At 47.7% G+C, this 25,151-nt stretch overlaps 3 protein-coding genes across 4 annotated transcripts; 2 read left to right on the forward strand and 1 right to left on the reverse strand.

Annotated features, from left to right (window-relative positions):
* The first annotated feature begins 396 nt into the window (after window positions 1–396).
* On the forward strand, window positions 397–2,389 carry POLR2J (RNA polymerase II subunit J). Its single transcript, XM_027472612.3, has 4 exons — window positions 397–555; window positions 650–739; window positions 1,065–1,239; window positions 1,896–2,389. The coding sequence occupies exons 1-4, from the start codon at window positions 503–505 to the stop codon at window positions 1,929–1,931; spliced, it is 354 nt and encodes a 117-aa protein (XP_027328413.1). The 5' UTR covers window positions 397–502; the 3' UTR covers window positions 1,932–2,389.
* Window positions 2,299–18,594, reverse strand: LRWD1 (leucine rich repeats and WD repeat domain containing 1). Of its 2 annotated transcripts, none has more exons than XM_038165989.2 (16): window positions 18,450–18,594; window positions 16,314–16,455; window positions 14,121–14,355; window positions 12,963–13,082; window positions 11,366–11,518; window positions 10,130–10,270; window positions 9,155–9,496; window positions 8,405–8,531; window positions 8,049–8,158; window positions 7,377–7,584; window positions 5,706–5,778; window positions 5,478–5,618; window positions 4,999–5,096; window positions 4,263–4,424; window positions 3,541–3,665; window positions 2,299–2,668 (listed from the first exon to the last, which is right to left on the reverse strand). In XM_038165989.2, exons 2-16 carry the CDS (start codon window positions 16,391–16,393, stop codon window positions 2,528–2,530), a joined length of 2,256 nt encoding a protein of 751 aa, XP_038021917.1. In that variant the 5' UTR covers window positions 16,394–16,455; window positions 18,450–18,594; the 3' UTR covers window positions 2,299–2,527. The 2 variants fall into 2 exon arrangements, with proteins under 2 accessions (XP_038021917.1, XP_038021918.1); XM_038165990.2 differs by lacking the exon at window positions 18,450–18,594 and adding an exon at window positions 16,740–16,929.
* ALKBH4 (alkB homolog 4, lysine demethylase) lies at window positions 18,531–24,123 on the forward strand. The gene is made up of 3 exons (XM_027472610.3): window positions 18,531–18,686; window positions 19,289–19,486; window positions 23,403–24,123. Exons 1-3 carry the CDS (start codon window positions 18,531–18,533, stop codon window positions 24,042–24,044), a joined length of 996 nt encoding a protein of 331 aa, XP_027328411.3. The 3' UTR covers window positions 24,045–24,123.
* Window positions 24,124–25,151: the final 1,028 nt, after the last annotated feature.

Raw genomic sequence — 25,151 nt, forward strand, 5'->3', positions numbered from 1 at the left:
GATTGAGATATGCTTGCAGTGATAAGAAAGCTTAAGAGACACCTTTGTAAAATGCAGACAACCAGAATCCTTAGAGCAATTAGGCGGAAATCACCGTGTAAGAAACATTACCACCTCAAAGAGGATAAAAGGCAAAAGAAATTTGATTTATAACAAGCCGGCAACTGAAAGCCATGTGTTGGCTGTGAAGCACCTGACAGATTGTGAACCTGGATTACCCAGTCAGTGGGGAAACAGGGGAAGGGTCCCAGTCATCGAGAAAAAATTACCTGTTAGTGTCACCACTAACACCCCTTCTGGTGGCACTGGGGACACCACGGGTGTGTGTTTGTGTGTGTGTGTGGGGAAGGGTCGCTGCCCCGGCCGCCATTTCGTGGGACCCTCACGGGGGGGCTCGGACCTCCCGGCCTCCAGGGGCCGCTGTGGGCGGCCGGGAGGGGCCGGGCGCCATGGTGGCGGCGGGGAAGGAGGAAGAGGAGGTGGCGGCGGGGGTGGCGGCAGCATGAACGCGCCTCCGGCCTTCGAGTCCTTCCTCCTCTTCGAGGGAGAGAAGAAGTGAGCAGGGACGGGGCTGGTGGGGACTGGGGGGGGGGGGGGGGTGGGGACGGGACGGGCTCCCCCTGAGGTAACGGCCCCGTCTGCCGCGCAGGATCACCATCAACAAGGACACGAAGGTGCCCAACGCCTGCCTCTTCACCATCAACAAGGAGGACCACACGCTGGGGAACATCATCAAGTCGTGAGCTGAGGCGGGGTTGGGGTCATTTGAGGGCGGGTTTATTTTTTTTTATTAAAATTTACCTAGAATAGGCACGCTGTGATATGTTAGGTGAAGGCAAGGCAGCTCTGGTGTTAATATTTTCGTGATATTCACCAAGCCCTGTTTTAAAATGTAGTATCAAAGCCCGTACAAATGAGCAAGCAGCCTGCTCAGCTGGTCATACTGCCCTGTTTGAAAGTGTGCCATCAAAGCCTATGGAAAAGTGTTTTTTTATTTTCTTTCTTAAATAGAAAACGTTTTTATGTGTGCTACGTGCTTGTTCACTGCTGCTTTCCCCTTTCAGGCAGTTGCTGAAAGACCCTCAGGTGTTATTTGCAGGGTACAAGGTCCCACACCCACTGGAGCACAAAATCATCATCCGTGTCCAAACCACCCCTGATTACAGCCCCCAGGAAGCTTTCACCAACGCCATCACGGATCTGATCAGCGAGCTGTCCCTCCTGGAGGAGAGATTCAGGGTATGTCTGTTTCTTTTTAACTGTAACCCACTTACACACTTTAACCAAAGGTAGTGTTGGTGTTTGCTAGAGTTGCTATTGTTTTGTGGCAATAAATTTGTCCAAGCCATGCTGGGTCTGGCTACTCAGACAGCTCCTTTCAGGGCATGGTGAGACCTGGCTGCTCATGAGGGTTATTTACATGCCCTGCAAGAGTTAAATGGGTGCACTTTAACAGTTCTGTAGCTGGCTCACAGTCTAACTAGGGTAGAAAAAAAATTGCTAATCTTCTGTGGTTTTCTTATCACTTTCATTTTCTTGACCACTTATAATCATGATCAGCTGTACAATCTGTGATTTTTGGGTCTTTATCTGCCTGAAGGTATTCAGACAAAAGCAAGGGGGACGACTGTGAATAGGGTACTAGCTAGCATAGATGTTAATGTTTTTGGATGTGTTGGTAAATGGTAAAAGCACCAGCAGCCCTTTTACAAATGTTTTGATTTTAAGTTTTATTTGCTTGGATGGCATTGAGATTTCCACAGATGTTTCAGCCTATTGTTTTGCAGTTGTTCTTGTGTTTGATAGAAGACGGATGGTATCAATGTTTAAACTAGCTTCCTTAGCTCAGTGACAGTTCTTGTCTTAGCGTGTGTTTCTGTTTGTGTATTTTACAGGTTGCCATCAAAGACAAACAGGAAGGAATTGAGTGAAATCCTCACATTTAGAGTGGACTGAACTTCTGATGAAGAATGGTGTGTCCGTTAGTTGAGTGCTTTATTTAAACCTCATTCATGGCAAGTGTTCCCCTGCTTGCCCCACTTATTTTTAATTTTTCACAGCTGCAGAAATATTTTGAGGGGGTTTTGTACCTGACAGGCAGTTTGCCAAGAGGATGAAAGTGTTTGATTTGATGATAATTCATTAAAATGATTTCTGTTTTTCTAATTGGAGACTTAATGCAAATACTTATACTCGACTGTTGGTGAGTTTGACTGTACTTGCAGAACGATGAGTTGCTGAGTGATTGCAGTAGGTCTCTGCTTGTCCTGTTCAAGAAGTCTACTCACTGCCAACAGATCTGCATTTTGTTTTATTAAGTGTCATTTCTATAAAACAAATGCACAAATTGTGAAAACTTACAGTAAAAGAAACTGGATGTTTACAATGACTCAATGGGTTTAACAAACTCTTACCTTTTTTTCTTTTGCATGTAATAGCTGGTCTAGAAAACTTCATGGTTACATGGGTAACAGTCACTAATACTGCACTATTTCAAAGCACGGGAATGAAATTTGGGTACAAGGAACTATGACTTCTTCCAAATTGCTGTTATGTTCACACTAGTTAGAGCAACAAGGTAAGTGAAAGTAGGGTCTGTTATCACATTGTTTATGAGGATTTCACTCAGATGGTCCCCGTTTGATTGGAGCTCTGGCCACTTGAGAATCTATGAGGAGAACAGAGTTTGTGTAAAAAAGGAAGGGTGTTGTCTCTGCAACCTGGATGATACTGATGATGGTCTGGAACAGAGTGCTCTCAGTCCCTACCAACGTGGGGGAGCTGAATAAAAGGGTTCTTCCACTTCCACAGGGTGCACCTTTATGCTGGTCCTCCCAAAGGACCAGCATTTAATGCAGAAGGACTTAAAATCAGAACAGAAGAGCTGAAAGCAGCTCCCTCTCACTTCTGGAGGAACTGACTTTTGATTTGAGCAGTACGTCACATCGCACTGCCATACTGCTACAGCTCAAGACTGTGCTTGACTCACAGCCTCTGTGGCTGTTTGTGCTACAGTCCGTTCAGTTATATCTGTGAGGGAACAGCATTCAACCAAAACACGGCTGTTTTCAGAGGCCAGGGAGCAAAAGGGGAGGGGGCAAGAACAAATGCAAGGAGCTTGCCCTTTCCTGTGTGCAGTTTTACTGGGGAGCAGCTGCTGTGCTTACCCTCCCCTCAGCCAGGCAGGGAAACAGCAGCTGCCTGCCAGTTAACGGGGTGCAGGAACAGCCCGTGGTGTTGGGCTGTACGTGTTAACCACCAACTTTTATTTCCAGAGAGGCCTTTTGCTAGGAGAAGCTGTCAAGCTGCAGAACACGGGCGTGAACAGACTTGCTTTACAGCTCGTAATTCCTGTCACAATTGTTTGTGTGAGCTTTGAGGTGGCCTTGGTCACGCTCTGGAGGTTACCTAACATTCGTAACTAATTGAAAGCAGGGAAAATACCAGGCCTGTTCTGGTGTAAAGGTGCTCAGAAACTCGAGGGCTGCCCCTGGGAGGAAGAGAGGCACAGCTAAGTCGCAGCGGGTAAACGAGACCTACCTGTGTGGGAGGGATTCTTTTGTCTGAACGCTTTGCCTTTGCAGAGCTCCAAGCTGTGGTGTAGTTTGAGAGGTTGTATATCCACACGCTTCCTTTCTCATCACCACAGAACACGTGCTCTTTTGCTGCGAGACCAAAAGAAGAAGCTGGAAAACTAGAGTGGAGCTGAGAGTCCCCTCTGCTGTAAGGTGGGGCTTTACAGACTGGTGTAGCGTGGAGGATGACACTTCAGCAAAATTCTGCCTGGCATAAAATAACTAAAATCCCTAGCTCTGGAGAAAAACTCAATTTATTAAGACAGAACTCTCTTATTGTAGTAAAGAAAAGCCAGTAATAAGTGATTTCTTCTGATTTTAGTTAGTATTTTTAGGTTTGAAAAGTGGGGCTCAGTTTCTTTACTCCTTGTTGGTCCTAAGCTGCACTATGACATGTTGCATCACATCAGGGCAGAGCACCTCTGCCTTTAGCAATTAGGGAACAGTCTCCTATTTATATGCAACTGGTGCCTGTCTGCTAGCTGCAGCGCTGCATGTTACGAGCTCTTGTCATGCAAAGGCAGCAGGCCAGGTGCGCTCTCTTGGTCTGGGAATGAAATCCAGCCCTCTGCCTGCAACTACAGGGTGGGAGGGGACTGCTAAAAGTAAATCTTGAGCAGTGTGGCTGCCCCTGCTGAAGCGACTGGCACAGTCTCACCGCTTGTGCTGAGGGAGGGTGCTGCCTACCTGGGCAGGTGCTGAGCGTGAGATAGGACAAGTCTGTCGTGGACCACTCCAGCTCAGCCAGAATAACCGCCGACACCGTCCGCTGGCATCCTTTCCCCTTCGTGTCAAAAGACCGACTCCAGCTCCACAAGTATATGCACCCCGGTTTGGAGCTCTTGGAAGCTAGGGAAGGAAGATGGCAGGCTGTCAGCTGCTGGGGAGTGCAGAGCTTCAGGACAGCTGGGGAAGGGGGCACATCCAGAAGGTGGCTTTTAAGACACAGGACCCGATAGCAGCAGCAACTACTTCCGATTCCTTTGCTTTATTTCTAGATAATTTGAGGCTTCAGAGGGAGTCTGTTCCACATGGTTCCCAAACTGTGGAACGAGCACAGGCTATTCAGAAAGACCCACTCTGTGCTTTTAGGAGCCTCTGAGATGTAGGAACCCCAAATCCTCTGCAAAGAAACGCTGCTTCCACCAGCCCTTAAACACAACGGGGCTCTCTTCCCTTTCACTTCAGCACTGCTAAGCAAAGTTTTCTCTCTGATGAGTCTGTCTTTTTTCCATCTCTGCTCAGACATGACTTTGCACCCTCCAACCATATTTTATGGAAAGAGACACCACCATTCAGTGTAGCCCTCAAGAATCTACAAAGTGTTAGCTACGCTCCTGTCACCCCCTCTGCTTCCTCATTCTCCACTGAGGTACCTGATTGTTTTTTTTTTTGTGGATCTGGCGATTGTGCTTACACTCACCTACAACGTCATCATTCAGAAAAGCCAAACCATCAACCCTGTGAGATGTCGTCATTTCCCCCTCCTCATCGGGAAACTGGAATGTGACTTCGAAAGGCCTGCGGGAGGAAAGGTGAAGTGATTCAGGTTGTGAAAGGGTGCTTAGATACAGACCCCAAGAGATAGAAATCTGTTAGGCTCTCGCCTGATAGATCTGATGAATTCCTACTTGAACCTATGTTTTTGACTACCTGGGCTTCTTAATGTAGCAGGAGCCTGTTTGCTTAAGGGACTGCTATTTTCATAGAATCAAAGAATATCCTGAGTTGGAAGGGACCCATAAGGATCATCAAGTCCAACTCCTGGAGTGTTTTGTTTCCTTTATATTTGGTAGGCCATGCTGCTTTCCTTGCTCAGACCTCCTCAGCCAGAAATAAAGCTAGGACTACCTCTTCTTGTTATGGAAAGCAAACACATGCCCCTAAACTGTTGGTTCTCACCTGTTTTTCTGTTCCTTTTCCAGTTTTATATTCCAGGTAAAGCAGCCTTCTTCGCAGCCAGCCAGCAGGTACTGCTCTGGGCAGGTGGGGACCAGGGCAATCCGTAAGGGTACAGAGAAAGATTCCAGCACCAGCAGCTGGCTAAAAAGAGAACGAACAGTTAAGTGGTGCTGCAAAGTGATAGGTACAGGCTCCTGGACTGGCCACATCTGGTTTTTGAACCTTTACCTTGCTTTGAAATTGTAGTCACAGTCTGGAATCCCAATATCCCAGAGTGCAATTCGCTTGTCATAGGATGCAGCTGTGGGACACAGAAGAGAAGCAGGTAGTGACACCGCTGCTCATCTGGCTCTTCTGGTGCTAGCTGGCAATTCTACCTGTGTCACAGACTGTAACGCTCTACGCCTGGGGCATTAGAGAGCTCATTAAAGCACAGCAGCAGTCAGAGAAGCTCCTGGCTGAACACCACTTCACAGACATCGTTAAACATGCACATTCAGTAATTCTTATCCTGTGCTCTAAGAGGAGCAGATTAAAGGAAAGTTTGGTTCCTGGTGTCCGTTACTAAGCTGTGGCTTTACAAGGTCATTAATTAGTGCGCATTTAAGGTCACATTTCTGGTCATGGGTTCTGGTGGAACCGAAAAGGTGAGCTCCAGTCCCTACTCTCAGGCAGATTCCACTGTATTCCACGTATTTCTGTGTATTTGCATCCACAGCAGCTCCCATTAAGAAAGTTAGGGACTGTAAAATAGAAAGGCTTTTACTGCCTTTGTCACCAAGCTGATATACTTGCAATAGCAACGAGGCTAGTCAAGTACTCAGAGTAACTGGGATCCTAAGCAGGTGGCATCATTCAAGCAGGTTAGTGTCCAGCCCCCAGAGAGGGATACAAAATTCTCAGGTTATTACAATACATTTTTCTCTGCAATAAAATAAGCCTTGCTGTCTATGCCTGAGCAGCACCGCCAAGGCAGTCAGCCCTTCACAACTAAGCATTATATGGATGTGGTAGCAACCTCCTGATCCTTTTAGGGTTCTGCTTTTTGCACTCTTGAGCTTACTCTCAAAAAGTATCCGTTACAGCTGCCCATGCTTTAAAGCAATTTCACTTTTTAATGGCTCATGGAGCAGTCTAACCGGTCCAGGATGCAAGCAATTGTAGGCAAGAAAAACAATGTACTATGGGGTGCAGGCGTGGTCTGAATGACTCTGTAACAGCTTACTTTACAACCCCAACAATGCAGCTGCAACCTGTAATATGATGGTTCACTTCCCACCACTCCTTAAGCCTCTGCGGGAACTACTGTGGCAAAGCTTACTTCCACCTCAGGACCTGGATAGAAATTTCTGATAAGGCACAGAACTCAAAAGACTTTCATTTATTCAAAAGCAATTAGCTGTGCAGCTTTGATCGCTGGAAAAAAATGAAACCTAACAGGCTGTTACATGCTGCATTGCCCCTGTTGCCATGCTTGATGGGAGAGAGCCCTGCTAGCTGACCATTTGCTGCCTGGCCCCCAGCACGCCACTCAGGCTATCATTCTTCTTACTCGTCCCTGCGGAACGGATCCGCTCCTGGGATTGTTTGTGGTTCCTGTGTGACAGCCAGCCGGAGAGCTGGCATACCAGGGAGCTACCGAGCGAGAAACAGGAGCTGCTGCACCTCAGCTGAAGAGCCAGACTGTGGCTGAAACAACTCCTAACTTCTCTAGAGTAGTGCCACACGAGACTAACAGAACTGTGTGTAACATCTGCCCATGCTTTGTGTATGTGTGTGTGGTCCCTGTATTCACCTACCCGCACCTGCCTCCACTGGGGACAATTCCCCTTGCTCAGGAAGCCCAGTTGTTTCTAGATCAGGTACTAAAGCTAAAGAGATTCTGAACTAGAGACTTACTGAAGAGGTGAGTTTCTTGTGTTGGGCTGAAGCAGACAGTAGCAATGGGCTTTTTATGAGCCTTTATTTCTCCGTAGCAGAAGTCAGCCGCCACGTGGATCAGTTTGACAATCCCTCTCCTCCCCGCAGCTGCCAAGATATTGTGAGATTTCTTCCGACTGTCGCTGTTTACCATTGGGAGAGTTGTCCACGCAACGCTGAAAAACTCCTAGGACAGAAACAAACCAGGAAGAGCATGAAAGAGAGCAGTTGGCAGGATGGCTCTTAGCTTTGAGTAACTGTCACAGAGCAATCCAGGTGAAACTACATGGCTATTCAAGCCCAAACACTGTATCTCAAAAAACCTTCAGAAGAACACAATTTATGAAACAGGATGTTCGTTACTCCATGTTGTCAGGCTTTATTAGCAGCCTGGATACACACCCACCTTTGTGAAGAAAAGAGGCAGAATAATATTTTAAATTAACACAAATAAAAGAAAATAAAAAAAGGCTAAAAGGACAAGCAAGAAATGTTCACTATCTATCTTAAGCATTTTAAGACATGTCCACACTAATGCTTGTAACTCTCCTTCAGAATTGTTTATAACATGCATGGAATTTATAACATTTATGGAATTACAATGGATTATGCTATTCCCATCTAATTCTACTGTTCCTATTTGCAACATACCTCTGTAGCCACCTTATATTTTTTCAGCACCACCCCTGTTTCACAGTCAATCAGACAGACAGATTCCCCTCCACATGTCGCCACAGTTCTGGAGGAGCTCACAATGGGATCTGAAAGATGAAAAGAATAGGTGAGGAGTTCCCAGGTTCACGGATAACACACGAAGACTGCAGTTTATCACTGCCTGGTGCTCTCCCAGACTCCTGTTTTCAAAGTCAAAGAAGAAGTGTGTACGCAAGTCTCATCCTGACATCGGAGACTACAGCTTGAAGAAGCTGGGTTCTAACGCATGGAGTCCGCTGGGATTCCAGAGCCAGGTGGTTCTGGAAATCCTGCAAACCTCTTTAAGAGCTCACCTTTCCTGGCTCCACAGTCTAGCAATGGCTCGAAGACACAGGACCAGAGCTGCGTTTTAAAATCCTCACGGCTGTTGCCTTTACTGTGACACTGGAGAAAATGCAATGGCTCTGCACTGACATCCTCCTACAATAAACCATCCACATTTAGACAATTCATTCCCCTGACAGTGGTTTGTCTGAACGGCATGCCTGTGATTGTCTCGGCAGAACCCTCTACTGAACACAGTAATTCCAGTTAAACCAAAGTATTTTCAGCCCTTCTGTGCTACAGAGAACAGGAGAGACTAAGGTGCCACCAGTGCTCAAGACTCCCAAAACAGCAAGGAGAAAAGATGTGCCCATCAGACCCCAGCATTGACCTTCATATTCTGCTGCAGAGTAACGTGAAAAACCCTTTAGATCGCACCGGTTTGAGCTGAGAGGGAAACACCTTCCCCCATGCAGCCATCAGTTTGACCTGAGAGCAAGTCATGACAGTCCCATTTCTAAGAACAGGCTTTCAGTGCACCACCTCAGAGCGCCGGTCCATCCATCCCTTGCAGGGAATTCACTGTCTTCGGGGAGGGGGGGCTTCCCTGACACCTCTGAGAGATTTAAAACAAACAAAACAAAACAAAACTATAACTCACAATATATCTGGCCAGTCATGAGCTCTGAGATCTGTTGAGCTCTGCTGAAATCTGAATGTGGCTCTTCCCACTAAACCAAGAGGCTGAAAGCCTGGCCCGAGAAGGCTGGTGAACATACCTTGCCCTTGGAGTTCTTTACTGGGGTCAAGTTAACAACCCCGTTCTCCTGTTCCTGGCTTTTCTGTTCCCCTGTCAGCTGGCTGGATCTTCTGTTGCTTTGCCCCTTGGGAAACTGCTCTCCATTCTTTTGTGTCCCTTCAGCTTCCTGATCAGGGGTTGCCTCTTTGGCTGGCTGGTTCGATGCTCTCGCTTTGTCAGGAGCTGGGTCATCCTGCACTTGACTGGACTTTTTGGGATTAAGTACAGCCTCCTTCTCAGTATTTGCCTGGGACTTGGACCTCTTTTTTCTAGAGCCGGATTTGGAACGATTTCTTTTCCTCTTCCTGGGCGTTACCACGACCTGTAAGGCATGTTGTCAGTTTCTGCAGATTTCTACCTTCCCTGAGACATGCAGATTATAAGTAAGAGAGATTCTTTATTCAAATGCCAGTACCCTCCCACAGTCACAGACTAGGTTCTAAGAATCAAGAAAGCCCAGAACCGTGGAGTTCCTAGAGGCTAACAACAGTCTGGTTTTCAACTTGCTTCCCTTGCCCCAGTTACTTGTGATTTTCATAGAACATGGAAAAACAAATCTGGCCCATGGACCAGTCTGAAGTCATTTCAAACAGGGCAAGCACCATCACAATCCAGCCATATATCAGCCCAGTTGTCATTAAAAATCTCCCTTCCCGAAAGGATGGGTGGGGGGGGGTAGGTCTACATTCATGAAATGTTTTGGGTCTCCTATGAACGGAGAAGCTCTTTTCTCTTGGATAGCAACCCAACCTTCTCACTGCCGGGAAAGCTTCGGTCTGGCCATAAAAAATAAGCCTCAGATTACAGACTGGAGCCTGAGACTGCCCCTCCAGTTATCACAGCACCATCCATGTAAGCTGACAAGTGCTACTTAGTTTGTTAAAAAAAAAAAAAAAAAAAAAAAAGAAAAAGAAAAAAAAGAAAGAATTGTTAATGTAAATGGAAAATCACTTACCTTACTTACATCCTCCGCATCTTCCTTGGGGCTTTCTGTACTTTCTTCCTCATCTTCATCCACCTTTTCCTCTGTTTCAGTATCCGTGTTTAACTCCAGACCCAGCGAGTAAGACAGAAACTCTTCTGCAATCATTTTCACCTTAGAAGCAAATGAGTTGATATGTACAAAAAAAGACAAAAAGCAGCAGCAGTCAAACTGTGACGCGTAATGACAAGAGCTGGTTTGCTGGATTTTTAGTATCTGCTTCCACTATTCTACGTGAATTTCAGATGGGGTAGCTGCCAGCCAGGCAGGCCAAGTCCTCTACAGACAGATCTGGGAGAGCAGAGAGGTTCCTCACACTGCCTCTCCACAGCATGCTTCAGTCTGATCTCACAGGGTGGTCATTCAGAGGCTGGAGTGCAGACATACTCTGTCCACAGCACTTCAGCAGCCAGATAGAGTTACCACCACGTAGAGAGAGGGACAAACGCAAAGGGGAGGCTGTTCCTTCAGGAAAGCACATGCAGTCGCAAAGGAACCCAGTAAAGTCACGACCACACAGTAACACAGAGTGATTCCAGTGACTCCTGGAGACAACCACCACCCTGTAGTGCATCAGGCAGGGTACACAAACAAACAAACAAACCCAGCCTGCTGGACTGTATTTTTCACCTCCACATATGACATCAGTGGTGGCCTGCATTGCTGGCTAGATCTATGCTACGTGATCCAAGAACTTCACTTTGTCTTGCATTTCTAGGGTATGTGTGTGAGAAAACAACAGCCCAGCAATAACACAAGACAAAGGAGGGATGGAAGCCAATATACATACAATTAAATCTAATGTTATAAACTGAATGGAATCTTTCTCCACTGGGAGTATCTACACTTCTGTCATTAACTTTTCTCCTTTCATGCACCTTCCATCAAGACTAACGGCTGCCATTAGAGTGATTTGCTGTTTGCAAATAATTAAGTACTAAGGATGCTGCAGTCTTGTCAATTAGTAAAAGCATCATCATTGCTCATGAATTAAAAAACAATGTCTAATGACTGCCATTGCATCTCGGTGCACACTCAGTGTCAGTGCTCCTGTAAGTGCCTAACAAACCAGAAAAGAAAAGCAGAAAAAGTGGTATCATGCCTCTGGAAAAAGCCCCCTGAACTCAAACCCACAGCATTTTAACCAAATCTGTTCAGAATGTAGAGTCCTTGCCTGAAAAACAGGATGGTGAGTGAAATGTAACTTACCCGCCAGCGGGTGAATTCACTGAGTGAGCTGGGTCCGTATACTACATTAGTTTGTACTGACTTGAGGAACTTCTTCTTGATGGACTTCACTTGCTCAGCTGTATACTTCTCAGGAAGCTGGTCACGGAAGAATTTTTCCCAGTGAGCGGTAACCTAGGCAGAAAGACTGGGTTTGTTCAATGAAATACTACAGGAAACCAGAGCAGAAAAGCAAAACTGTACTTGTGAAAACACCTAAGAAGTTACCAACCCTGAGGCTCCGCTAGCTACGTGTTGGTACTGCTTCAATTTGATCGGTGTTCAAACCACAACTTCAGCTAGCAGGAAACACAGTCCCTCTGATCCAAGGCTGTGTGGCTAAGAAGATACTGTCAATGTGAACCAACGCCTGATTTCATGCCCCTAGCTCCGCAGCAAGTGGTCTGAAGAAGTCTCACATTGTGCTCCACTGACAGGGAGTACCTGGCAGGTAGCTATTTATAACAGGCAGAGGACAATGGGGAGTTTTCTTGTAGCTCGTGAGCACGGCTGGTATACACGCCATCGCCACTCACAGATAAAGATATTTAGATTTCACAAAAAGCAGCCTATGCTTATACACAGCAGCAGGAACTGGGCAGCCAGGTACAATTCAGTACCATCAGGAAAAGCTATCTGGGGCACAGCTACCAGCACAAAATGAACAGCATGGGGGAGCATTTGGTGTCTCATTACTAACCATTCCAACAGCCAAGCATGCCCAGTTGCCTGGAGGATGAGGGGCTGAGCAGCCCTCCCCAACACCTTTTGAAGTGGAAGGTATTACACAGATGTCACTTAGCACAGTGACCCTGCACAGACTTCAGTATTTGATCTCTCCACCACTGCTACACAGAAGGAATTAACAAGATCAGCTAACTAGAATACAGACAGTAAGAGCTGGACTGCACAAAACAAAAAACAAAACAAAACACCTTTTTCAATAAAACAATATGTGTGCTCCAGATCACAACATGCTTTGCAGGGAGAATCTGTCAAGAGCTGTGGACTGCTGTGCATGTAAGTGGAAGTACAGCTCCAAACACGGAGAGTAGAAAACGAAAGGACAAATCCTTGTTCCTGGTGCATGCTGGAAAACTCAGGATTATCCTCAGCCTGTCTCTCAGCTCCCCAGTCCTGGGGCCAGGATAGTGACATCAGGTAGACGGAGAGGTACATGCAGCTGTTACATCAGCACCAGGTTTCTCCCTTTTTCTGAATAGCAACTGGGTGACCTAGAAAAGCGGTGGCTCATATACAGACCGTGTCAGTCCTGCTCCTGTGTAACACTCCTGACAAATCCTCTTTGCTACACAAGAATTCTCTGGTTGTCAGTTCCTGCTGGTTTGGCAGCCCTGGTACACGAGGAGTCAGCACGGCAGTGCTATGGAAACCCAGAATGAGGCCTCACACTGATTGAAGCTGAAGGCAGAAGTTGCCAACACAGAACAAGCAGAGCAAATGCAAGCAGTGATCAGAAAAAGTACCAATGAGGTTTCTACAACACAGCCCATGCTGTGGCACAGTGTTTAGGTACTTCTCAGGTGTTCACAGGTGCAGCAAACACCACACATCTTACCTTGCTGGTGAGCTTACGACTATTGACACGCCTCACATGGTTAGCCAGTTTGGTTATATCCTTGCCGTTCAGTAGCCGAAGATTTTGCAAAAGAAACATCACTTTATAATCATCGTTGAGCTAGAAGGAGAAGACATTAGAGTCACAAAAACCATACACGTGCTACTTGCTTCAGTTTTACGTCCACTGCTCTTTATTAAAATACAGCCAAGAAGTAGCAGAATGCATTTACTCAGGAAAGGACACTTCATAAAATCTTCTCAGCATTTCCGACACAAATACCAACTTTTACTTGTAAATTCTACTGGAAATCGGGATCTTCAGCAACAGAGACAAAAATCCTGCCTCGCCTTCTGCAGTACCGAACATCCAACACAAGGTGGTGGTGGTGAAACTAGGCTCTGTCCTGAAAGCAAGGCAGGGAGTTCTGTTCACAGCCTCTAACTCTGAACATCTAATTCAGAGGAAGGCCCTGCCTGAAGTAAATACCAGCAGCGTTTCTTCGGGTCAGGGGAGTTTTAGGTCAGAGCAGTCCCCCAGCCCTGTTCACCATACAGCTGCACGTATACTTCTGCCAGTGTGCAACAGCAAACAAGCACCTAGGGACACCAGAGGTGGCTGATGCTGGTTTAAAGCACATGGAAAACTGCAGCTTCAGATGCCTAAACTGAGAGCCTCAGCTCCTTGTACAGTCTGTAAAGCCTCTCGGGACAAATCAGGAACCTAAATTACAATAATCACCAAGTTTAACTCTTCATCACAGGACCAGATCTGCTGGATGAGCAGCACCACCAGGTGCACTAAAACTAACATATAAGGAGGAGTACATTTCTACACAGTCATTATTCCATTTTACACCACTGAAGCTCTACACGAGCATGAACAAAAGACATCCTATCCTGTCTGACAAGCAAACCAAGGTGGGACTCTGGCCTGGAGAATGAGGAGATTCAAGATTTTTAACCTCTGCATAGTTTTGGACAAATCACTTCTGCTCCCCTTAATCATTTTATACCATGATTTCCCAGTCTGCAGAAGAACTAATTACTTTCTAAGATGTCCTCACTTGCTGCCTAAGAATAATATAAAAGAACTAGGCATAATTGCCATTTCTTGTCCCCTCTATTTAATAGCTTGTACAAATGGGAAGTAACTCACTGTCAAGTACACATTGTTCTCATAAGTGAGCTCCTCAAGCAGAGGGAACTGTTTCAGAGCAGTTACATCTTCCAGCTGGTTGTTGTTGCAGTTTAGGACACGCAGATCAGGCAGGGTTAGACTGTTGGGAAATTTGTCCAATAAATTATCGGAGAGATCTAGTTTCTGCAGATGCCTCAGACGGGAAAACAAACGCGGGTCTAAGTCTCCAGTCTTCAACTGCAGCTTGGACAGGCTGAAAGAAAAAGAGAACGTGAACTACCTGCATTTCACTGGAAAAACAAGGCCGTACCTTGCGGCACCACTCAGCCTAGCACAGCTCACAGGGTAAATCTGACCAAATCTGCTTTTTCTTGACTGAAGCACTCTGGCCTGCAGGCATGCCTATATGGAAAAGATGCTGTGTCTGAGCTAACAGACATGATCAGAGTCTGCTAAAGTATTTGTGGTACAATCAACCTGCGATTCCGATAGATTTCCTATGGGTAACAGAGCTGATTATCAGCAGTGAATTACCAAAAATGCTCTCGTTCATAGAAAAATTACTAAGCCTCTAAAAACTTTGGTATTTTATTCCTTTTCAATGTAAATTCAACAGCACAAGCTGTGACAATACAAGATACTTTTTCACTAGGCCATCAGTCTACATTCTCCATAAAATGCTCTAGATTCATGATTTCCCTCCCTTACAGAAATTAGCAGAAATCGCACAACCGGTGTAAGCACCACAAAACTGCAAGGCTCCCAAAAAGTTAATCAAAAAAGTGATTTTTCCATTTCTTTTGCAGCAAGTTCTGCTCCAAATAATTCCACTGGCAAGTATGCAAATCTACCTAAAAAATCACAATGCTGCAACCAAAATTAAAGCATTTTATGCTTGGATATGGAAGTGATACAGTATTTGTGAAGGGGGAAAAATATCCCTTTTCTGTGAGAAGCAGAAAACTGCGTATTATAAGGAGGATCATTTAGATCTGATTAGACCATTGAGCTGAACTCCAAAGGGAACTTCCAGCACTGACTGCCATGGTCTCTTGAGAATGCAAGCTTGGGTTCCCTTAACAAACAGAATATCCATCTATAATGATTACTTAAAAAAAAAATGGGGGGGGGGGGCTTCTACATATATACAAAACATTAATAAAACAGGTAAATAAATTCAGAAAGCAAGATCACATCTCATTCACTTGCCATCTCAGAAGCCTAACTAGCCAGTCAAAGTACATGAGAAAGGCTGAACAGAATCCAGCTGGCTGCAAAGCTGAGTGTGAGTACTGTGTCACTGTGATTTCAAGCAGAACATCACTTGGGATTTCAACAGTCTGGGAGAAACTCAGCACAGAGTTCCCCAAGTGGACTTTCTGAAATATTACCCTTCAAAATCATGGTACAAAGCTGTATGGAAAAAGCTACCTGTAGAAGTTCAGCGCTTCAAACACCTGACCATCACTTTGTTACCCAGATTACTGGGACCTACAGTCTTTGGATATCCTGTTGAGTTCCTCTCTGAAAACAAATAATTCATGACAAGACAAAACCAAAGAAGTAACTGTGAAGGCTACATACAAAACCCAAAACTCCTACATCAGCCACAAAAACAATGCAGGTACCAGCCAGATATTGGCTAGCGGAGTCACTCGGAATGACCAGTTTGCAAATTGCGAAATTCCACCATATTAAACATTTGGAAATACATTTATTATGTTCAATGAACACTATTAATGATCTGAGCAACAAAACTGTTTTAGAGGTTTCTAAGCGTATCAGAGTTTACTCTCCCTTTCTGCCATGTTTGAGGTACTGATACAATCAGATGTAGAACAGATAAAAAGTGACGGAGGAAAGGAAAATAATGCCAAAATGTTAAGAAAATCCAGAAGTGATTCTCTTATTTACAATGAGCAATTGCTACCAAGGACAGAAGTGTTTTGGGGACAGGGAGGGAGCACTTCTTAGGATTAGGAAATCAGAATCCAGCCCTGAGCAGTTTTACAGAAAGAATGTGGCATAGATAAAATCTGTATGGTGAAGAGAGGTGGTAATTGCTTCAATTCCACCAGCGCTCACTGATCCTACACAGAGAATGCCATCTCTAAGTCTGTACTTTGAATTGGCCTCTCCTATTTCAGCAAAAACGCTTGAAAAAGGATCGCCCATGCTGAATTCATCTGGAATTTTCCTGTCTGCACTTACTTTAGTGTCTCGATCTTTCGTAGTCTTGTAGATCTTGGAACCGCTCTTTCCAAAAGAAGTTCTGTAGTAATTTTTGACATGTTTATCTTCACCCCTCAGCTGCAATCACTACACAGCTGTAGGATCTCTCCTTGTAGCCTTCCTGATAAAAAAAAAAAAAACAGGGATGAGGCCAAGTCCTTTGCAACTGACTCCAAAAGGGAGAAAAAAACGTTATGAAGTTAGCTGCTGCTTCTGAAGTAGCCTTTTTTCACAGTTGACAGGGAAATACCAGGAAGAGTTATAAACCTGGGCACGTACTCCCACCAAGCTGACCCACCCATCTCCAAAACATTGGTGCTACCTCCCTTGGCTATTAAAGTGAAAGGCTTGATGTAAATGAAAACTGCCTGCAGCGTGATGGCACTCAGGATTAGGGACACTCACCCAGCGTGTACCTCTCCTGTGCAACCAGGCTCTGGTCCAAGAACTCCCACATGCTTTCAAACAAACAGCAACAGTCAGAATAAATACACCTGTCCTGGGTTTCTTCCTCTGAAGGCCTTGACACAGAGCACTCGCTGGCCTGACCAGGTGGACCGACTCTTGGCTGACAGCCTCTGGATCCTCTACAACTTTGGTAAACTGGATTCGTTACCAGAAATGTAAATACCCACCGCCCAGTAACCTTGTTTCTTCACTAAGGAAGTAGAAACAGCAGCATTCTGTACCTTGTTGGTTATAACCAGACGTTTTGATGCATCGTTGCAGATATATTCTATCCTACGTGTGCACACACAGATAGAGATATTGGGAACAGTAAGAGTGACAAGGCCAAAGCAACTTCATAAAATTACTGGTTGATGGTTTACCACTCTTTCTGACACAGATTTCAAGAGAGGGAAATAAAGAGAAAAGAGCTCCAAGGCAGGCTCTCTGCTGTCGTTTTGTGTTAGCCTCAATGCTGCCTAAATGCCAATCTGGGAAATCGGGAGGGACACGTAAGCAGTCCTGAGGCTTGATGTTACTACTGTAATGTGCCTACAATGCCTGGACCATCATGGGCGATGCTCTGTTAATACCTGTAAGTAAGGACAATCCTTTATATATGGAATATTACATGGTTTTATATGGGGAAAAGAGAAAACTGAGCCTGACAAAAGCGTTTGAACGGCAGCTGCTCAAGGGCTCGATCCTTCAAGCGACAGAGCTGTCAGTGAAAGCCAAACCTGTCCCTGCTGACCCAAGAAACCCCACTAAGCTCGAATACCTGTAAGAAAACCTCGACACCAACCACTGTGGGCGTCCTGGTCACCCTGTGCTCGGCTGTGCATCGTGCCCAGATCCGCTGCCCGTGTCACCACGGGGGAGCCACAGGGCACACGGTGACACACTGCCAGGCCCTTCGTCCCCACGGCCGCACCTCGCCGAGCCCACAGCCCTGTGGCAGCACCAATTTGGGCCAGAGAAACGATGTGGGGAACAAAACGAGCTCAGCTTTGGCTCTGCAGCCGGGTGGGTGCCGGGGGGACGAGGGACCCTCGCTCTGCACCCTGGCATTGCCACCACCGCCGTGCTGCGGCCTCGCCAGCGCCATGTCGCGCTCCGGGGCCACGATGCCGGCTGCTGGGGGGGCACCGCCGGCGGCCACCCCCGGGGACAGGCACTGGGGACACCGGGGGGGTGCCCGCAGGGTGCCCCTGTCCCCGAGGCTCCATCCGCAGGCGGCCTGAGGTGACCCCAACGGGCACCGCCCGGGGCCGGGCCGCCGGCTGGGAGCTCGGGGGAAGCCGGGGCGATGCCGGGAGGAGGAGGGCGCCTCGCGGTGTCCCCTCGCCGCCCCGCTGGCCCCGAGCTCGGTCACCGTGAGGGCCAGCACCGGCACCGGCCTCGGCCTGAGGCGCCCCGGCGGGGCGTGCGATGGGCAGTGGGACTACAACTCCCAGCATCCCCCGCGGCGCCTCCCGGCTTTGGAGCGCTGCACGGTGCCGCGAGGCCTGCTGGGAAACCGAGTCCGCTCCCCAACCCCCCCCCCCGCATCACCACCACCACGCTCTCCAGCAGCTCCCCGGGCCGGCAGCGCGGCCTGCACCGAGCCCCCGCTCCCCACCGCCGCCGCCTCAGCCCCGGCCCCGGCTCCCCGCCGCCCCCCTTCACCTGCAGCCGGGCGGAGGAGGAGGAGGAGGAGAGCAGGAGGGCGGCGAGGCGCCGTATCCTGAGGCGCGGGCGGGGGCGGCGATGATGGTGGCGGGGATGGAGGAGGAGGAGGAGGAGGAGGAGGAGGAGGAAGCAGCGGGCGGTGGTGGTGGCGGTGAGGGGCCGGGCTGCGGCTGCAAGGGGATCCGCTCCTGCCTGCTCTGCGAGGGGCCCGCTCAGGCCGCTCCGCCCCCGCAGGTACCGGGGAGGGGGCGGCGGGGCGGGGCCGGCGGCGGGGCGGAGCGGGGGGGACCGGGGAGGGGGTAACAGGGGGGGTAGGGGGGGTAATAGGGGCGGTGAGGGGGTAATAGGGCCGGGGGGGTCTGCCCTGATCCCCCCTGGGCCGCCCCCTGCAAGGCCCGGCCTCGGCACCCCCTCCCGGGACAGGCCCCGGTGGAGCCGTGGCCGAAAAGAAAATAAAGAAGAAAAGGAAATAAAGAAGAAAAGGCAGGGCCGGGGGTTGCTCGGGCTCCGGGCAGCTTTCCTCAGGCAGGGGTCAGAGGGGGCTGCGATCTCCCTGTACGCCTGGCACTGGGGATCATCCGTGCTACCCTGTCTTTGTGGGATAAAGACAGTACCAGGAAAGAAAACCCTGCTCGAAGCTGCTTGTAACGCTGGAGCTGTTAGCACACCCAGCCCCGGGAGGAGTTGTTCCCAAAAAGCAGCTGTGAAATCCCTCGTGCCTTGTGCAGGCAGGTCCCACGCACAGCAGCACGGTTCCAGGGTAAATAGGGTGAATACCTCGTCTTGATAAGTTTCCCTCTCCGCTCCTTTTTTCATCTCCATTGTTATTTCCACAGGGAGAAGATAATTTCACTTACTGTCCAGCAACAGGTTTAGCGAAAGGAAATGAGCACTCGGAATTTGCTGGCTGGGCATTTCCATTTCCAGGGGTGTTCTTGACAGAGGAGTTCGTTAGTGAAGAAGAAGAAGCGGAGATGGTTGCACTGATGGACCGCGATGAATGGAAGCCATCACAGTCTGGCCGAAAGAAACAGGTTTGACTTTAGAAACATGTTTCCTTTTCCAGAGAGATCTAAGAGTTAAGCTGTTTTCATTCAAAACCCAAATCATTTATGTGTTGCATTAAAAGCTCTTCTTCAGAAGCTTCTTCTGAAATCAGTTGCAAGAATTACTTGTGATTAAAATCAGCTGCTTGCAGAAGTATAGGATAGTTACAATTGGTACTCCATGTTGCGTGTTCAGGCATAGTTCTGCAATTTTTAAGGAAAAAAAGTAGTTGGTGGGGTTTTTTTTTTTTTTTTTTTTTTTTTTTTTTTTTTTTTTTTTTTTTTTTTTTTGCTGTAGAGGTGAGAAATCTAATTCCATAGATTAATATAGCTTCACGGAGTCACTTCGCAAACTGGTGACCAGGTCACCAGGTTAGATGATGTGGTGGTTACCCCATACAGTGATACCATCGATGTACTGCAGGTGTTCAGGAGCGTTCCCCTGTTCCAGTGTCGTCTGGATCAGTCCATGGCAAACGGTAGGGCTGTGTTTCCACCCCTGGGGCAGTCGATTCCAGGTGGACTGAATGCCCCTCCAAGTGAAAGCAGACTGTGGCCTGCATGCTGCTGCCAGAGGGATGGAGAAAAATGCATTAGCAATATCGATGGTAGCGTACCACTTGGCTGCCTTCGACTCTAGTTCCTACTGGAGTTCCAGCATGTCTGGCACTGCAGCACTCGGTGGTGGTGTGACTCCATTCAGGCCCTGATAGTCCACTGTTAGCCTCCACTCACCATTAGACTTTCGCACTGGCCATATGGGACTACTGAAAGGTGAATGAGTCTTTCTGATCACTCCTTGGCTCTCCAGATGATGAACTAACCCATGGATGGTGATCAGAGAGTCTCGGCTGGTGCGATATTGCTGCCGGTGCACAGTTGTAGTCACAATTGGCACTTGCTGTACTTCAATCCTCAGCAATCCTACAGCAGAAGGGTTTTCTGAGAGACCAGGCAGGGTAGACAGCTGCTTAATCTTCTCTGTGCTCAGGGCAGCTATGCCAAAAGCCCACCGGTACCCTTTTGGATCCATTTCTTGAGGTAGTCTATGCTGAGGATGCACGAAGCCTCTGGGCCAGTCACAATGGGGGTGCTTTTGCCACTCATTCCCAGTTAGACTCACTTCAGCCTCCAATACAGTTAGCTCTTGGGATCCCCCCATCACTCCAGAGATACAGATGGGTTCTGCCCCTTGGTGGCCTGACGACTTTAGGGTACGCTGTGCGCCTGTGTCCACTAAAGCTTTATATTTCTGCGGTTCTGGTGTGCCAGGCCATCGAATCCACACAGTCATTCCACATCAATCCACAGTAAATCTGGTCGTCTCTTTCCTCTACCTGGCCAGAGGCAGGGCCCCACTGGTCCTGGTTGGAGCATCTGTCAATTAATTCTTCCAAATGTGAAGCAGAGGCCTCTTTGTCAGGGTCAGGAGTAATACTAGCCCTTCTACTGCCTCTGGGGGACTGCCCAAGAGAAGCTGGGGCAGCAATCCTCCTAGATCCCTTTTCTTGCTGCTGTATCTTCCTGCAGCTAGGGCCGAGGTCCTACTTCCACTTCCTCATATTTTCCCTGTGGTCACGTAAATAAAACCACAAGGTACCCCGCAGTGTGCGTCCCGGATTCTCCCTTGCTGGAGCTGGAGACTGCTGGCACTCGATGGCTGAAAGATTCTTCCATCTAGGTGAGAAGGAAGCTATGTGTTCTTCTAACCGTTGGGACAGTCTCTCCACGGCTGAAATGCAGGCCCGTACTGGGGCAGAGAGATTTTCTTCATATTTATGAAGCTGGTTGGACACGTTATCCACAGCTGGCCCCATCCCCTCCTCCCAGTCCATTGCTGCCAGTGTGCTGGCATGCAACGAGGGTGCAGCCCATACAAATTTCCACCACATGGATACCGTGCACTGGACTTCATCAGGGTCTTTAGGTGTCTGGGCATTGTTCAGATCACCATAAATCATCTCCAGCACAGCTAATACCCGCAGGTGCTGCAGACCTTTATCCTTAGTGGCCCACTTGCCTACTTGATATACAATATCTTCCTTGTGGGGATACCTTTCTTTCACAGCTGCCAGGAGTTGCCTCCAGAGGCTGAGAACCTGTGCCTCTCTCCCAATTACTCTATCAGCGAGCCTTTCTTCAGAGAGGGATCCCAGCTGCTTGGCTTCATTGCTGTCTAGCTGTTGGCTATTGGCCCCAGTGTCCCAGCATCGAAGCAGCCAGGTGAGGATGTGCTCACCTGGATGACGACTGAAATCCTTTCGTATTTCTCACAACTCACTCAAGGATTGAGTAGTTTCTGATTCATTTATGATTTCGGTCTCTTCTCCCTGATGTTGCCGTGATGCTGCTGCTTTAGAGCTGCCTGCCTTTTCCTCTTCCCCCTCCTCCTTAGGAGGAGCTTCTTCCCTTACTAAATGACCTGATTTTCATTTCCATTGTTTTGTCTTGAATATTGGGGCGACTGATCCCATAGATGGTCGGTCCTCTGGGGTGGTCGCAGTGTGTGTTATCTCATCAAATTCAGGAACTTCCCCATCCCCTTGAGGGTGCTGGGCAGTGTTAATTCGCATGTGATAGTTGTAAGCCAGGCCCCAGCAGAGTGCAGCAAGCTGGTGGAGTTCTCTGGCATTGCCAGGGTCAGGGCATACGTCTTTCAAACATTCTACCAGTTTTCTTGGATTTTGCACTTGTTCAGGGGTGAAGTTAAGAATCATCAGAAGACAAAACCGTGACAGGCACCTGCCCAAATCCCCCCCACACATTGCCACCCACAACTACTTTGTCTCGGGGCAGGTCCTTGGATGATATTCTTAGTAAATTTTTTGACCTTAGGGAGGAAGACAAATACTAGAAGTAGTAATAGGAGGATAACATCCGACCAAGGGTATCCAAAATACTCAAAGGCTGCTGCGATTAGCCTGCAGGGAGAGAAGAAGAAGGCACCACCCCCCATATTATTCACAGATTGACTGCTAGGGGAGAAAAAGAAGATGGTGTAATTCTTAATATTTCCAAAAAGATAATCTCCAGGAGACAAGAATGATAACAATGCCGGGCCTGAGTACCAGACAAAACTGAAGGCAGGCATGTTACAGCACAGCATGATAACGAAACCAAACACAGACTTCAGCATGTTCTCTGATCGGATGTAGAGGAAGAAAGAACAGAGAATGGGCTACATACAACATAGTCACACAGAAAAATATTAATAGAAAACCGAACATTGTGACTAGCAGTATGTTAGTTGTAAATACTTCAATCAATTCTACTGTTATCTCAACCCTCAGGCCCCACGTTGGGCGCCAAAAAGGACTGTGTTGGTTTTACTCAGGTGGGTAGCTGGGAGAAAAAGAAACAAAAGAAACAATAAGGCCACGTGGAAGCACAGAGAGAAGGAAAAAAAATTATTCTCTACTTCCCATCAACGAGCGATGTTCAGCCACGTCCTGGGAAGCAGGGCCTGAAAACACATTGTGGTTGTTCAGGAGGAACAGCCCCCTGCCCCACAAGAGCCCCCCTTTTTATTGCTGAGTGTGCCATCAGGTGTTATGGAATATCCCTTTGGTTGGTTTAGGTCAGCTGCCCCAGCAACGTCCCCTCCCCATTCCTCACCCACCCCCAGCCTGCTGGCTCCTGGGGGCTCGGAAGGGGTCCTGGTGCTGTGCCAGCACTATGCAGCAAGAGACACAACACTGCGGTGATACCAGAGCTGTTCCAGCACTGTGTGGGCTGCTGCAGGGAAAGGTGATTCCGTCCCAGACAGACCCAACACAGATGAGAACAAAACTCAAAAGACTTGACTGTGATCACAGTCTCACAGGGATCACAGCCTCTCCAAAAAGACTTGTCCCAGATGTTCCCTTCCCTTAACACCGGCTTTTCCCCTCTTCTTTTCATACAGGATTACGGACCCAAAGTGAACTTCAAGAAACAGAGGTTGAAAGCTGGTAGCTTTACAGGTTTGCCAAGTTTTAGCAAAAAGATTGTGACCCAAATGAAGGCTTGCTCTGTACTAGGTGGTTTCCTACCTGTTGAACAATGTAATCTGGACTACAGGCCAGAAAGAGGTTCTGCCATCGACCCACATTTTGATGACTGGTGGCTTTGGGGAGAGCGTCTGGTTAGCTTAAACTTGCTCTCAAACACCGTGCTCTCCATGTCTTGTGATTCAGAGGACAGCATCCAATTATTTCCCACTTTCGGTAAAGAAAGCGGGGAATTAAGTCCCCCTGGATCTCTTACAGAGACGTCAGCCTGCAAAAGTTCAAACAAACAGGGAACCGACTACGTTTTATCCCCAAGGCTTGTTCCCAGCAAAGAGGTGACCGTTGCCATTCACTTACCCAGAAGGTCCCTGGTGGTGCTGCACGGTGATGCACGTTACAGGTGGAAGCACGCGATTTACCGCAAGAATATAGAGCGCCGGCGGGTCTGTGTCACGTTCAGGGAGCTGTCTGCAGAGTTCAGCACTGGAGGAAGGCACGAGGAGCTGGGTAAAGAACTGCTAGAAATAGCGCTTTCGTTTCAAGGAACACCAGCGTGATCAGCAAGGGGGGGGCTAGAATTGTGTCATGTTAGGAAATCTGGGTTGAAAAATAAAGTACAGTATTTTTACAACTTGATTTATTTCTGAGGTGTGCATAAGGAACCAGGTCTGTGCCGAGATGAGCTCGATCAAATAGCAGTTTAACACAAACAAGACGGTGCAGGGAAGGGGTGAGCCATTTATTTCTGTGAAGGCTGTCCTGAGCAATGGCAGCTCTGAGACAAAATGCATGCACCGCATCACCCAGCGTTTAGTTAGCTGTATCCCTATGGCACAGGCATCTTCTCACCCACTCCAGATAGTTCCTTTAGAGATCACTTCTCCGAGGGGGCAGGTAAGCAAGCATCTCTCCACAGACACTAGAACACACTGAGAACTAATTAAAGTAATTACCCTTTGCTGAAGATTCATACCCTAACGGTGAGGATAAATCACAAATACTGTGTGTGACCTATATCTTCTGGGAGCAGAGCGCTGCATTTGCAGAGGGCCAATGCTGACTCTTCTGCAGACACAGCTTGGACAGAGTTCAGACCAGAGGCTTGCACAGACTGCGTTATTTTCTGATCGTTTGTCATCTCTGAACCCTGCTGTCAGCTCTCAGTAGCAGGAGTCAGATTTTGAGAATAAGCTGGGCAACAGACTGCAACACCAGCAGCTATCATTTTTTTTCTTGGCACCTCCAGCAGTCAGATTTGAATCATACCTTCTACCTAAGATTCAAGCAGTCATTTGTAGCAGAAGCTGATTTGGGGCCATCTGTCTGTTCAGAGCAAACTTCTGTGCTCTTGAAAATGAAGCTGTGCTGTGGAAGAAGCGTGATCCTTTAACAAACGCTGTTGTGTCATCAAAACCATTCAGCACAGTCACACCTACAGCAACAAAATGACACTTGGCAATGCTGTCTGGTTTTGTCCAGTAAGAAAAAGAGGAACAGGTTTATTACATGGGATTTCAGCGTTCCTGTACAGACATATCCTGTCTTAGAAGTACTTCCTTGGCACAAGACACAGGTTCTTTATGTACCAGTAGTGCATTCACACTGTAGACTCTGCCCTCTGCTGCAGGCACTGCAGAGAAGGCAGCTCTTCAGCCCAACAGAAC

This window comes from Anas platyrhynchos, chromosome 20 (genome assembly GCF_047663525.1).
Source record: "Anas platyrhynchos isolate ZD024472 breed Pekin duck chromosome 20, IASCAAS_PekinDuck_T2T, whole genome shotgun sequence".
In the NCBI taxonomy this organism is placed as follows: domain Eukaryota; kingdom Metazoa; phylum Chordata; class Aves; order Anseriformes; family Anatidae; genus Anas; species Anas platyrhynchos.

Coding starts and splice junctions, on each gene's coding strand:
- POLR2J (XM_027472612.3), top strand. CDS start 503: ATGAACGCGCCTCCGGCCTTCGAGTCCTTCCTCCTCTTCGAGGGAGAG. Junction 740..1,064: donor CTGGGGAACATCATCAAGTC/GTGAGCTGAGGC, acceptor TTCCCCTTTCAG/GCAGTTGCTGAAAGACCCTC. Junction 1,240..1,895: donor TCCTGGAGGAGAGATTCAGG/GTATGTCTGTTT, acceptor TGTATTTTACAG/GTTGCCATCAAAGACAAACA.
- LRWD1 (XM_038165989.2), bottom strand. CDS start 16,393: ATGTCAAAAATTACTACAGAACTTCTTTTGGAAAGAGCGGTTCCAAGA. Junction 14,356..16,313: donor CGAAAGATCGAGACACTAAA/GTAAGTGCAGAC, acceptor TTTTTCTTTCAG/CCTGTCCAAGCTGCAGTTGA. Junction 8,532..9,154: donor TAAAGAACTCCAAGGGCAAG/GTATGTTCACCA, acceptor GGTTTATTGTAG/GAGGATGTCAGTGCAGAGCC.
- ALKBH4 (XM_027472610.3), top strand. CDS start 18,531: ATGATGGTGGCGGGGATGGAGGAGGAGGAGGAGGAGGAGGAGGAGGAG. Junction 18,687..19,288: donor AGGCCGCTCCGCCCCCGCAG/GTACCGGGGAGG, acceptor TTATTTCCACAG/GGAGAAGATAATTTCACTTA. Junction 19,487..23,402: donor AGTCTGGCCGAAAGAAACAG/GTTTGACTTTAG, acceptor CTTTTCATACAG/GATTACGGACCCAAAGTGAA.